The following is a 15,222-nucleotide window of genomic DNA, read 5'->3' on the forward strand; positions in this document are numbered from 1 at the left end:
AAATAAGTGATAAAAAGGAAAACAATAGAAAAGATAATCTCTCTCCTCTGTCTCCAACCTCTCTTGTCTGTATGTTTTTTTTTGTCCTAGTAGCAAACAAAGATTCTCTAGTACAAGCCCAGTTAAAAATATGCTTCTTCAATCATCCCCTCCATGTGCAACTTCCACCCTATTGGCTAAACTCCTTAAAGTCCTCCTACAGACACACACTTCTGTACTTAACTACCATCTCTCCTGGGACCACGCCCCCCTGACATTTGCTCACACCTCTCCATTGAACTTGCCAAGGCTGTGTGTGGCTTTAGGTGCCAAATCCAGTGACTCTGCTGCAGTCTACTTCATTGGACTTCTCAACAGTTTTTTCTTTTGCAAGCATACTCTCCTGATTTTCTTCCTGTCTCTCTTGCCGTTCTTTCTCTGACTTTTTTGTCCTCCTTTCTCTTCTTTCCAACCTGAAGATGTCATAGTCCTCAGACTTTGGCCTGGGTCTGGGTGTGGGCCCATCTGCTTGGGTTTCCCAAAGACGTCTTAAAGTCATCATGTTTCAGTTGAACTGTTGCTAACTCTCCACCGACTCAGCAGTCTTGAATCTCAGCTTCCTCTCTCCTAAGTGGCCACTTCTCCAGCCACCCTCACCTTCCACCACACCCTGCCATCATCCCCCATCAGCTTCATGTGTTTGTTTATTTTGCTGTTTTACTTGATGCTTTTTACTTCACTCAGTGTATCTTTTAAGTAAATGCTATCCCACTGAACCATATCCCCAGCCTGATAATATTTTAAAAATTCTTATCACATTTTATCACTTTTGTCAAAAGGTCTTGGTTACTCTTCTGTTTCTCTTCTACCAGCTCTTTAAATCTACCAGTTTTCTCACATAGTTTCTCTGTGTCCTAAATTGCTGAGAAGTGACCTACCATGGCTCTTACACTAAACCACAATTTCTGTCAGACCTGCAGGCCGTGGCTTCCCATCCACATCCTGTGCAAGTGTCCCTCTGCTGTCCTGGCTTCAGCCACCCTGGCCTTTCATCACTTGGAAAGCACCAAGCCTTCCTCATCTCATATCCTCTCCATGTGCTGCTTCCTCATGCAGACGTTCTACCCACTCTGCTTATCTAAAACCTCCCAAATTTGTATTCTCAGCTTAATGTCATTTCTTCACTGAGGCCTTCCAGATTCTTAATTCCCTCTTATTGTCTTTCCTAACACCCGTCTTAGCATATTTCACAATTCACAATTATATATTTATGCTTGTTTGGTGACTATCATCTCTGTTAGAATATGAATTCCAGCTGGGCACTGGTGGCTCATGCCTGTAATCCTAGCTACTCAGGAGACAAAGATCAGGAGGATCATGGTTCGAAGCCAGCCCAGGCAAATAGTTCACAAGACCCTATCTCAAAAAACCCATCACAAAAAAAGGCTGGGGGATGGCTCAAGATGTAGGCCCTGGGTTCAAACCCCAGTACTGCAAAAACAAAAATTAAAAAAATATGAATTCCATGAGGACAGTGTATAGTTTTGCATCTCAACATAATATCAGCCTATATCAAGTGCTTCTGACAATATCTGATGCATAATAAATGCCTAATAAGTATTTTTATGAAATACTTATTGAATGAAATGAAGAAGAAAGACAGAAGAGAGGGAGGGAGGAAAAAGAGAAGAGGAGGGGAGAGGAAAGGAGAGGAGAAGAGAGCAGTTTTCCATTATGCTGTTTTCCTATAACTTCTATGGGAATGAACAGGGGCAGGTGTTTAAGGAAAGTTATAATTCATGAAAATCTGAATTTACATAAAGAAAATGTTGAAAGGTGATTTTTCCACTTTATAAAAAGATCCATCATAAGTTTCTTTAAACAGGCTACCCAGGTTCATGTAAAATAAGATTTTATTGATTGAAACCATATGTTTGCACAGAGTTTTTCAGAAAAATATCTATTATATAAGGCAAGATTGACCTATAAGCAATTTCTTTAAGGCACCTAGCACAGAATGGCCAACTCTCAAATTTCTAAGGCAACAGATAGTGGGAGCCCTTGAAGGCAGGGGATATTTGAAACTCTAGAATGGAAAGCAGTGATTGTAGCCAGTCAGGGTCCTCATGACACTTCTCACAAAAGTAGCAAATGATGGGATGAACCTCCCCCACTCTCCTTTCTGTATCTCAGATAAGTAAAGGTGGTTATGAAATGCCCTCCAAAGGGCTGCTATGGAAAGGAGACAAAGGGTTCTAAAAGTTACTGAAGCTTTACTCCTGATGCCCACCCCCTCCCACCACTCCCACTGATGATTAAGTCATCTGACTTCAAAACTGGAGAAAAATTCAGTGTGTTCATAAACAAAATCCACTTAACTTCCCTGGGAGTCAATTTCCTCATTTTAACAATGCAAGAATCTTTTTGAAGATTATTGTTTTATAATTCTGTTCTTAAACCTACCCAAACTTTATAAAATCAGGTAATTTGCAACCATTCTGTCTAATAAAGTGAAATTTACAGCTATTTCTGTTCATTTTATTAAAAAATTTAATAAAAGATTATGAATTTTAAATCAAAATGTTTAGAGAATTTGTGGAATTGGTTGACTTATTGACAGTTCTTCATAAAAAGAAAATACTTTGTAGAATTTAAAAGTAACACTTTCTTTATTGAACATATTTCACTGTGGTGGAAGCACAGTAAGCTATTCTTGAGCTACAATACATGTGAAGTGCTTCAGATGTCAGAAGAATAAAATTATTTATGAGGTGTGGCAATAAAGATCAAGGTAGACTATAAGTAGGTTAGTTTTAACTTTCAAAAACGAAACTATTTTTATCTCAGAAAATCCATAACCTCCAAGTTTAGAAGAAAATACATGGCACATGGAGAGAAAGCAACCCAACATCTACAGCTTTGCTACCATTTTTGACCTCATCAAATTTCTGAGGTATTATTTCTACTTGGACTCCCCCCAAATTTGAAATTTTTATCCAAATATTATCATATTGAATGACATTTAAGAGAATGATTATTTAAGTGGTAGGGTAGGAGATTATAATGATTCTCAAATGAATGCATTTAGAGTGATAATGTTGATTCTTAACATTCTTCTGCATAGGTCTGAAAAGCTAAAGAATGTATACATGGAAATATTATTTAGCTGTCTCTTGACTTTTAAGTTAAAGTGACATTTAAGAGAATAATTATTTAAGTGGTAGGGTAGGAGATTATAATGATTCTCAAATGAATGCATTTAGAGTGATAATGTTGATTCTTAACATTCTTCTGCATAGGTCTGAAAAGCTAAAGAATGTATACATGGAAATATTATTTAGCTGTCTCTTGACTTTTAAGTTAAAGAGAGGTCACAAGTTGTGGGAAGTGGATTGTGAGAAGCCTATGAGGACTCAACATAAGCACAGTTGTGCTCAATGATCTACAGGCTGAGTTTGGCATGGCCCCAGCCACAGAAGAAAGCAAGAGGCAAAATGCAGCTCAGCTGCTTTTCCTACGTTGTTTACATTCAGAGAAGCAGGAACACAGGTTTTTCTTGTTACAGTGTCCGCCCCTACCAAAGAATTGTTCCACCTCCTTGTTTACCACTGGACATAAAACACTTGCTGAAGGAAGACTGGGGGAGAGGAGGGGGCATTGATGGGGATTTTTGATTGGCAGCTGCATCTCCACCAGAGCAGCTTTCTGCACTGAGAACTTTTTACATAGGCTTTAGAAAATCTAAGCTAAAGAAAAACTAAAGAAGACATGGGACAGTGTGAGTCTAAAGAAAGAGACTTTAAAGAATAGAAAAGAAGCAAGGTTTTAAAGAACTAAGGTCTTAAAGAATAGAGAAGGAAAGAAGCAAAGTAAAAGAAGAATTATTAGAGAAAAGAAGCAACAAGGCTGTTGTACATCTCCATCTGAGCACCCAGCACACCTGACCCCAACTTTATGCATGTCTGTCCTCTATTGTTTGTCCTTTCTGCATCTCCAGTCACCCCCAGTTAGGTCAGGGAGAACCAGAGCTCATGAGAAAGCTCACTACAATGAATAACCAGCAAATCTGAATTATATTTGAAAGTTAATGTTCTTATATTTTTGTCTGTACTTATCCTCTGTTCCTTAGTTATTTCTATACATGATGTCAGGTTATCTAGTCAACAATAATAATAATAAATAGAGGCCATGTGCTGGTGGCTCATACCTATATTCCTAGCTATTTGGGAGGCTAAGCTCCAGAGGATTGTAGCTTGAGGCCAACCCTGTGCAAAACTCATGAGACCCCATCTCAACCAATAGCTGGGCAAGGTGGCGTGTGCTTGTCATTCCAACTACTGTGGAAAACGTGAATAGGAGGTAGCGGTCTAGGCCAGCCCAGACAAAAAGTGATACCTCCATCTCCCAATTAACCAGAGCAAAAAGAGCTGGAAGTATGGCCCAAGAGCCTGCCTAACAAGTGCAAAGCTTTGAGTTCAAACTCTAGTACCACCAAAATAATACTAATAATAAAATAATAGGTTCAGAAAGGGAGGCAAAATAGATTTAGGGACTTAAGCTAAGTGGTGGAGTTAAAAACTGATAATTTGTTGACCAAGTTCCCAAGACTAGACTGAATACAGCAAAAGAATGGCCACAGAGGTAGAGGAGAGTGAAAGTTCACAAGTGAGGTCTTGTTAATTGAAATTATAAATTGAGAAATAGAAGAGTCAAGAGTGGAAGAGGCTTTTAGAGAAAGCAAAATTAAATCTGCACTGTAATAACTGCAGGATTATAAATATTAGCTACGACATCTTTCAGGTATGATACTCAGAGTTGCCACTTGACTACCAACGTCTGCTTGGATTGAAACATGATCCAAAAAGACAGAATGTATGCCCATTTTTATTGACTTCTCAAAAAGACAGAAGCAGTAGCTTATTCTGTAATTCTTGTATTATTCTGGTTGGTTAGAGTCCAGGACTTGCTCCATAATTTATAAGTCAGCTTCTCATGTGAGGAGATTCTAATTTCCTGTGTATGTGTCAGGAGAAGGTGGGAGTGGGGAAATAAGGCAGCCCGAAAATGTCAAATTCAAAATCTCTCCCCAAGTTACTTAGATAAGTAGGTAGGTAGATGGACAGACAGACAGATTGAGAGATAAGACTAGAGCTATACACATACATATGCACACACATGCCCATAGTTAAAATTTGCTGCTATTTAATAAGACAAAAAGGGCTGGGTGCTGGTAATCCTAACTACTTAGGAAGCTGAGATTGGGAGGACTGCAGTTTAAGATTAGCCAGGACAAAAACTTCATGAGACTCTATCTTAACCAATAGCCTGGTGTGGTGGTGCATGCCTATTATCCCACTGGTAAGGGGAAGAGTAAAACAGGAACATCATGGGCAGACTAAAATGGGAAAAAAGTGTGATCCTAACTTCACAGTAACCAGAGCAAAAAGGACCGGAAGCATGGCTTAAGTGCTAAAGCCCTTGCCTAGCAAGCATGAAGCCCAGGTTCAAACCCCAGTCCTGAAAAAAAAAAAGACAAAAAGAAATAGAATTTTCATAGATTTAAGAAGAATCTTTGCCTTAATTGAAGAATATGCATGACTGAGTGATTAGAGGAACATCAATTCATTCTCTTTCTTTTTACACGTTATTGATACCAAGACCACGAAATTACATCTGAAGAAAACATCTACTGGGAAAGATGCCTGTCACATAAGGATATATCCTAGAAATAATTTAATCAAGCATGCAGGTTTCATTTTCCTAAATGTGCTGAGGAAACACGATGTTCTTGTAAAGCATGATATTGCCATTGTGCCCATTTAATTACAGATATGCCAGGTGCTCAGAACATACTAATCTGGAATGACCTGACAAGCAAGGGGCTACATTAGAGAGTGGTCTGGACAGAATAGCACAGAACTAGAGCTATCAGTTCTAATCCCAGCTTTGGCCCAAGCCAGTAGGAAGTCTTGGCCAAGGCTCAGAGGTTTTTGATTCTTCACTGGTAAAATGAAAGCAATGAATTAGGTGTTCAGTAAGGTCCCTTGCAACCTGTCATTATATAATTCCAGGAATTTAACCTTAAATGACCATAGCCCTCAAGATCCAGAGACCTGTTTACAAAATTGATAGATTTTTAGCTACATATTGATGATTATTATAAAGTTTTTCACTCAACTCTATGTTGAATTAATAGTTCAAATTGATTTGTCTTTTCATTGCATGATGTTTTGCTAGGAGCACAATAAATATCTGAGTGAAAAGAAGGAAAGAAAAAGAGAGAGAAAAAGCAGAATTCAGTAACTATTATTTTTCTGTTTTTATCATCTTATTTTACTTCTATTTTATGCAACTGATTTTGTATTATTTGAATAAGGAATTGTGGCTTAATGAGTCCATCTCACATATACGTCAAATTAACCACAAAATGACATGATTATTGTTAACTTTCTCTTTCATCTCCATCTAGATTTGGAAAGAAAAAAGATGATAAGAGTGGCAAGGCTGAGCAGAAAGGTACACAGAAACCAGGGAACCTGGAAGAAGAAGAGATGGAGAAAATGAAAGAAGAGCGGGAACGGTGAGCAGAAACGCTGAGCCCTTCTTTGGTTTGAGTCTGGGGTCTCTGTTTAATATGGTTAGTGCAGCAATCAGTAGGAGAGACTTTAAGAAGTGTAATGGTTGTTACAAAAGGAAAGACATCAGACAGGAAAATGATCTGCTTTCCTAGGGAATTCTTATCTTATTTTTGAAAAGAAATTGACTTCATGTTTTTACCACATCAGTATCTGTGAATCCATAATATGCTACTCTCAGCTTTGACTGCCTCAGTGCACATTCCCCGTATGGCTTAACAAGGGCCTTTTTTTCCTTTTAATCCAAAGGCCATATTGATATTGATGTTTGGAACCATCAAGTTCTTATCTCCTGTTCCTCATTTTTGACAGGCTGTTGTGTGCCTTTTTAATTTTATTCTACCAAATCCTTTTGGGTAGTGTAATTTGAGAAGTACATGTCCTTCATTTTTAAAAAGCCACTGTCTTTTATTAAGCTATAAGCAGGCCAAAAATTGTGTTGCCCATCTGTTAAAGGGCCAGCTTCATTTACTGAAATAATGACAGTTTGCAAGGACTGAATTCTCCTATTTGAGGAGCATAATGTCCCATTTGGACAAGAGGTCCTTCACATGTCTTTGATGTTAACTCTGGCACTTATCCCAAGTGTATGTGTAAATGTCTGATTTTGAAACATGTCATTGAATATTCATATTTCTCCTGAAAATTCTTTGCCTTTCCAACTAAATAAAGCTTGTAGAAAGATTGAGGTGATGGCAGAACAAGCATATAATTTTTAGCATTTCATTCTGGCTTCATGGTATAGAACGTCAAATTTCTCTAATGTTTCACTTGCTTATTAGTTACAGTCATTCTTCAGGTTTTTAAAGAGTCTGATCTGTATTTGTTTTGTTGCTCTAGTATGTAGACTAAGAAAATCACATCTATTCATTGTGTTTCCAAGCTCACAGCAGTGTATCTACTGTTAACCTTTGAACTTCTATCTTATAGTCTATTCCCATTGAAAAGGCTGACTTTATCAATAGTGAGGAAAATTGCCATTTAGTCTTTTCTCATTTTTGAAAGGGTGATAAGCTCAGTTCCAGGGTCACCGGAGCAGTTAAAAGGAAATCAAGTGTTTTGCATTGTTGCTGACTATTCACCTGTCAGAGCTACACCAAAGACAAGAAAGATATTCTCCACCCAAAGCCCAAGAATCAGTAATCCTATAATGTAAAATGTAATTTAGGCTCAGATTCTAATGCATATATTGGCAAAGGCATCTGTGTGGTAAGCCTACCTCATAGATCTTTGCTGCTTCCCTGACTTCGCTTAGCTGAGACTCTGCCTTCCATGCCTCATCTTTGGGAAACTGAGCCATTTGCTAGAATGCAAACTTGACAATTTTTGCAGTACTTGCTTGAGATGGTGGGGGGTGGTTATCTCTTAGTAGCTGGGGAACTATGTGCCAGCTAGAATATTGATAACCCACAAAATAAGGTAAGTTGTCTTTAAGCAAGAGTTCATTTCCTCTCTGGTTTTGCCTTTAGGAAGCAGGTGCCTGAGGGATTTTTGTTCTTAAAAGCAGGACTATAAATTTACCATAGCTGACTATATAAACTTCAGGTCCAATTTTCTTAAAATGTGTCTGATCAAAATATTGAAAAACTGTACTGTTAGCCTCTACTTAGGCCAGTTCCCACACAAGAACACATAAAACACATCTTATATGGGTTTCCTAGAGACAACATTGTCTCAATTGTGTGCTATGGGAAGAAGTCAAAGCAGTTGATTTTATGGTTGGGTGCTATAGAATTAATGACCAAGGCATTTCAACAGCTCGGGGCTGAGGTCCATGAAGGGTGGAGGTAGAGGCTGAACATTTGGCATTGCTCCCAACCCTGGAGTCCTGTTCCTTGAATCTCCATCATCCATAGGAAACCGATTCACAGCTCTCAAAGAACTCAGCAAGCGTATTGCTCTTCGTGGTAAAGCCAAGGAAAAAATAGAGTAAAATAGGAAATAGCTATTAATGTCCTTTTATGCCCTAACACATTTGAAATTTGTTTCCTTGACATGATTCAAGTTTATCTTATTGCTTTCTTGTTCCATCCTGTCATAGGTAAAATAATGGTTTTTCATTAAAATATCCCTTTTTCAGACAATTTAAAGCCCTTAAATAAAGTATATGCTGTACAGTACTGGAACAAACTTGTACCAGCTTATAAGAGTCAATTGTTAAACTTCCAAGAATTTTGTGAGCTGCTTCTTAAACCATTGGTTGACTCAAAATGGGCCATGGTGGTAATATTCACAACATGAAAACTGGCAAATGCAATACATTGGATTTTTTGTTGTTGTTCAAAGATCTAGTTTACCAACATACTACTGAAGGTTTATACGAACTCTTTTAAGTGCATGACCAAGAAGAAATTTTCAAAAATAGAGGCAGAAAAAATCCAAATCAAACCATGTGGTTTCTAATAGCACTGTTTCTCAAAATATGGTCTGTGGGCCACCTGTGTCAGAATGAATCTATAGAGGAGCCTGTTAGAAAGGGAGAGTCTTGAACTCCATACAAGACTTGCAGAATTAGTACTTGGGAGTTAGAGCCCAGGGACCTGTGTTTAATATATAAATGGAAGGTGTTCAACACTCTAAAGTCTGAAAACCACTGACTTGGAGGGGCTGGAACATTAAACTGTTCTTATTTTATGAAAAATAATGCACAGATCTTTTATTCCTAAGAAGACCCAGTCAACAAATATTGGGATTTTTCTTCATGTGCCCTCCCTGCAACATCCTACCTGATAGACACACTCTTTGGTAAATAAGTGATAACCCTGGCCAGTGCTCTCTCACCTAACCCAATATAAGACACTTTCCCCATAACCCTTATCCCCTGCTACAAAACCTATAAAGGTATATAAGTTCACTAGGGAAAATTTGGAAACATAAAAAATATAAATATTATTAAAGCCAAAATTAATTTCATCCTAATCACAGAACCATTATTAATATATTCATCTTTTTTCTATGCATATATATTCTTTAAAGACTTGATATCTATATATATATAGGATATATGGATATTCACATATCAATATTGAAAACATGATATCCATATATATATACATGTAATCTTGCTTTTATAACATTATATTACAACTATTTCTCCATGTTATTAATGTTTTTAAAATATGTTATTTTGATCACTGCCTCATATTCTGTGAGATGAACATACAATAAATTGTTTGCTTTCCATTGTCAACTAGTCTTTCTACATTTTTTATTGTTCCAAAAAATGCTTTGATAAGCTTCAGATACAATAGTCTTTGTAGATTACTGCTTACATCATACAATCCCTATTGAAGGTTCAATTTCCCATTAAGTATTTTTACCTTAGAGTTAATCTAAGCTTCAGGATTATATTATCCCTCTTCATTTGTCCCATTGTTTTTCTAATTTATCAACATAATCAATTCCTGTTATAAAATGGGTTGGGTACTATAAATGTATAGTTCATTCACAGCTATACCTATGAAAAGGTTAAGAAAAGCCATAACAGGTGGGCGGGGTTGCTAGAATGGTGATTCTGTACAGCAGAAGTTTTGCTTCCCAAGGGATATTTGGCTATGTCTGGAGACATTTTTGATTGTTATTAACTCCATGGGGACAGATGGGAGGGATTTTCTACTGTTTTGTACTGAGACCCTAAGCATGGAGCAATGCACAAGACAGCCACTGCTCAAAAAATGAATTATCCAACCCAAAATGATGTTGACAGACTTGAACACCCCTGTTCTAACCTCTGAACTTCACAAAGTGTAAGGGAATTCTGCTGGACATCAAAATTGCACCATCTTATGACATCTGTGTCCAATGCAGAGAAATATATAGCATTCCAGATGACATAACCCTGGAAGGATTATTATTGGGAATAATTGTACCCAAATATTACTGATGAGCATTCCATTAACATAAGCTTGCAAGAGTAAAGTTTTTCTTCAAAATTTGCTTTTAACCCTGGCCTGCTGAGTATTGACATTAGTGATGGTGACCTCCTGATCAGATCACGAGTGCCAAGACATTGCAAGGGTGGATAACATGTATGATGACAGAAGCATCTGGAACAATGGAGCAAATCAAACATAAAAAAGTTAATAGGAATAAATGTAAAGTCTCATGCTTAGGTCCAAAAATGAACTGTACAAACACAGGATGTGGAAGGTTTGACTTAATACCAAATATATGAAAAATTTGCCTGATGGTTTTAGTTGAGGTTATGTTTAGCATGAGTCAACATGAGGAAATGCCTGCCAAAAAGTTAATCCAGTCCTAGGCTGTATTACTGGAAGTTCATGCACAAAATGAAGAAACAATAATCTCTATTTTACACTGCTCAGATCACATCTGGAATATCCTATGCCTCTCTCTCACTTGAAGAATGGGGGCACTAAATCCATGTCTTATGAAAAACACTGAAGAACCTGGGAACACAGAGTCAAGACTTACCTGATTTCACATGTTTGAAGAAGTGCTGCATAGAAGAGGGATTAGATTTCTTTCACAACATTCTTTTTGTCCTATTTTACTTTATTAGTCTATCTCTCTATTTGGTTACTCACCCATTCATTTGTTTATTTACTTGAAGGTACTATTTTAAGAGAGGAAGGCCTCAGCTTAATAGAAAGCATCCTAAATATTAGAATGCGTTATGAAGCGGTGAATTTGTTGACACTGGAAATATCTAATAAGAAGCCAATGACTAGATTTAGAAAGGATTAGTTCATCAGGTAAATACTAGAATTTCACAGACTTCAGTCCCTGACACATTTCCTTCCATGTCTTAATTATATGTATGCATATTCAAATAAATAAAATACTAGTTATGCAATTAAACACATAAAGCCATATACCATCTAAAATATTTGTGAGAATCATTAATGGTACATTTGTCCTTAGGTAATCTCTGGAATATTAGAGTCTGAGAAATACCGAAATACTAAATAAAAAATCATTTACTTTGGTTTTTCTAGGGCAACCTTTCTTGACCTTGCCACAGCATTGGTTCATGGTAATGTATATACCATTCTTATCTGAGTATATAAGGCGAAGTTTGTTGCTCAAGATTATGTGGTAGGATTTTCTCATCTCCTATTTGATTTCCTGCATTTATGATGTGTCCCCTCCTGACACAAGTCAAGTGGTCCATGGAAATGAAGCCCTGCATTAAATAAACTCATCATTTTTGTTCATGCTACAGTGAGATTGGCCATAATAAGACATTAGTTTCGAAGACCTTTTTCCATTGCTAGAAGGATGAACTCAATATTATATTCAAAGATTATTTCTCCTAGACTCTTTTATCAAGCTAAATTAAATTAGCATTTTCCACAGATTATGTAAATTAATATGAACTGACAGCAAGACATTGTCTTAACTTGTCAGTAATCTTTTCTTTGGTTGTTTAACTCTAAGACCTAACTGAGTTTGTAACCTTCTATAAAGTATGGAATTGATGATATCCTTAGTTCTGTAAAGTACCTGAGTACTTACATTCTTAACACCATCTCAAAATATGCCTCCCCCAACACCATACCACTCCCTGTTTATTCAGGATCATTGTACTGAGAAAAATATCTCTATTGTCAACAAAGCCTGTCTTCCATATTACTAAGTAAGAAATCAAAATTCACTAAGTGAAATCCCTTACTGAAATTGAAAAAAAGATTAATAACATATGTGTTATATACTCCAAGATTTATTTCTTACACTATGTCCGAGTTTACTTTGAGGGGAGATCACTTGTTGCATTAATTAAACATTGTAAATCTTATTAGAAACTTAGCAGGATAAATGAAGAAATAGGGGATAGAGGAAGAGCCAATGTCTCCAGCTTCAACATTGAGAAGTATGAAAACATATGGCTCTTGTTTTCAACAACAAGCCTGAACAGAATGCCTAAGTGAGAGTAAAGCTGAGGTTTGGGAAAGTTAATCGGTTTCGGTGTCTGAATTCAAGGATCTTAGTTTTCTTTCCTTTTGGGAAGCCTTCCAAGAACGGCAGAGGCTTCTCCCTTGCCTTATCAGTTGAGCTGCTTGTGGCCTGTTCCCTTAGTTTAAATCAATACATGTGTTTTTGATATTTGGCAAACCAAGATTTAATTATGCAGCTGCGAGTTCCCCACATAAACAAAATGCATCTTAGAGATATAAAAACATTCAGAAACCATTTATAGTTTGAGAATTCAAGTGGGTGAAAATCTATTCCCAACCTCTCAGCATTTTATTTAATTATGAGGACTTTTATGTTACTGGAAATTGAAATGAAAACCAGAATAAGACTAGAGTTTATCCAACATTTGTTCATATTGAAACATGAACATGTTTAGTATAGTCTAAGAAGGAAAAGGAAAGTATTACAGACTGAATTAATATTTTTGTTGTAACCTGCATATACATTACACTCTTAAATACAAAAAGCAATGAATGAATTGGTAGGATTTTGTCATTGTTGCATCCTAAAAAGAGTGCAAGCACGGCTTCCCGTAGTGTAACGGTTGTCACGTTCACCCCCCCTAAAAAGAGTGCATATTTTGTTAAAGAAGCCAGAAGGTTGATTTCTTTAATTTGCCAAGTGACTCTTGATAATTAATTATTTACCGAACTTAAACTTTGGCACTATTTAAACTGTTGAAAACACCCATGTTTTGGCATGATTACATACAAATGATTAATTCAGCATGGTTTTACTCGTCACTGAGTATCCCTGTCTTTTGCAGTAGAATTTGCTGGGTCCTGTGGTTTGCTCAAAATAAAATGTTGGAATGATTCCCAGTTTTAATAGTCCCAATTTATTATTACCACTGAACCCTGATCAGATCATGGACTGGATTAGATCCCAGTTTTTCAAAATGCCCCAATTTATGGCTCCCTTAGAATCCTGATAAAAATGTGTATTTGAATAGAGCTTTGGTTGGCTAAAAGAGACCCAGTTAATTACTTTTAGATTCTTATTAGATCATCATTGCATGGAAGTTATGAAAAATATTACTAGGCGATGTTTTTCAGACAAGGTCATGTTCTCATTTTATGCTGACGGAAAGAAGCTATCAGATTTCTGCTTTTCACAGTGCTAACCATCTCATGAATGGGAAGATATTTGCTGTATCTCAGTGATTACTATTGATGCTTGTGTTAAGGTAGGGATGGCCTCTTTTTTTAGAATGAGAATTAAAAACAGAGAGGAGACAGAGGGAGAGAAAAACAATTATGTGGTGGTCATTCTTTCCTGTCGTCCTTTAGTCAGCAGCATTTTTCAGTATTTTCCTCTAAATTAGGGGAGTAATGCATGAGACCTAGGAAGACTGCAGGTGGCTTTAATATCTGTACTTTTATTTAATTGTTTTAGCACTGATCTTCTCAGAAATGCTTGTGGTCACCAACAAAACTTGGCACCTTACTATACTCCTATAGACAAGAAAAGCAAACACCTACATCCTTATGCAATGCCAGCATTTTTTATGAGCCAAAATCCTTTTATGGAATTTGAATCAATGTTAGAAGTGCTGTATTAGCAACTACTTGTCAGCTGAACTGGATTAATACATAAAATGAATCACTGTGGACTGGCATGCTTTCCAATAGTCATTTAGGCAAACTTCTGTAAAGTGGAATAGCTCTTTAACATTGTCTTAAAAGAATACCTTGTATTCATATACCCTGGAGTAACATATTACATTACCATATGCAACTATAGTGCTGTTGAAGTACATTCAGAAGAGAAATTATACTAAAACTACCTAAGTGATTCTGCAGAAATGGTTAGAGTATCTCAGCTGATAAAAATTGGGGAAGAAATTCTAAAAAACAATTAGTCATCTAGGATATTTGGTTCTAATATACACACATTAAATAAATACTCAATATAATCAACAAATTTTGGTAATTGTTAGATATTATTAGATACAAATTCAATTTGATGAAAGTTTTCTTAACAGAGACAGAATTTGAGAAGAGCATTTTTCTGAAAGCTTAGGGGACCTATAATTGGGTAGAAAGCCACTTGGTGATTAGAATTTAAGAACGAGGGTTCTCATTTTATTTCTTGTTTTCACAACTTTATATGAATTGGTTTTGAGGATAGATTTTTATAATCTCTATTGCCATGAAATGAAGTGGTAATAATAAATTATGTATTTTGTTTGTATAAAATTCTTTTTAGCTGCTGAGTTTTTTAGATGAAAAAAAAAGTTTAGTGATAAAAGTCAAGTGAATCCAGAATATTTACTGTAGACTACTTCAGGACTGGAAAATGTGATAATAAATTTTATTTGCTAAAAGTGCTCTGAAAATGCATACATTTCAAACTTACATAAATCGAACAATATTTTCTAGAATTTTATCTCATCTCTTTTCTTATTTGGACATATGTTATATTATATCCTGCTTTGGAAAGCTTCCATGACAACATATCTACTCCACAAGTCAGGATTATTGTTATTGTTCTCATAGATTGGCAAACTCCACTAGTTAAAGAATACTCAAACTATTGTCTTCTGGAATTTACTTCCCCTCAATCCCTCCATCCTTTATATAGAAATCCTAACCTATGCCTGGTTTATAAACACCAAACTTATGATATTTTTCACATTTCCTGAGCAGCTTTTTAGTTCCATTGAATCTCA

General features: G+C 36.4%; 1 protein-coding gene across 9 annotated transcripts in view; it reads left to right on the forward strand.

Moving 5' to 3' along the window:
* Pard3b (par-3 family cell polarity regulator beta) overlaps positions 1-15,222 on the forward strand; it is a 977,771-nt gene that overhangs the window by 779,169 nt on the left and 183,380 nt on the right. For all 9 annotated transcript variants that reach the window (XR_012447363.1, XM_074071526.1, XM_074071528.1 and 6 more), the window contains one exon: positions 6,449-6,559. Coding sequence is in view for 8 of the 9 variants with exons in the window: in XM_074071526.1 (XP_073927627.1) it covers positions 6,449-6,559 (111 nt within the window). In the remaining variant the exon portion in view is untranslated. The remainder of the gene's footprint in view (positions 1-6,448; positions 6,560-15,222) is intronic.

The sequence above is a fragment of the Castor canadensis genome, chromosome 4 (genome assembly GCF_047511655.1).
Source record: "Castor canadensis chromosome 4, mCasCan1.hap1v2, whole genome shotgun sequence".
NCBI classification, from domain to species: Eukaryota; Metazoa; Chordata; class Mammalia; order Rodentia; family Castoridae; genus Castor; species Castor canadensis.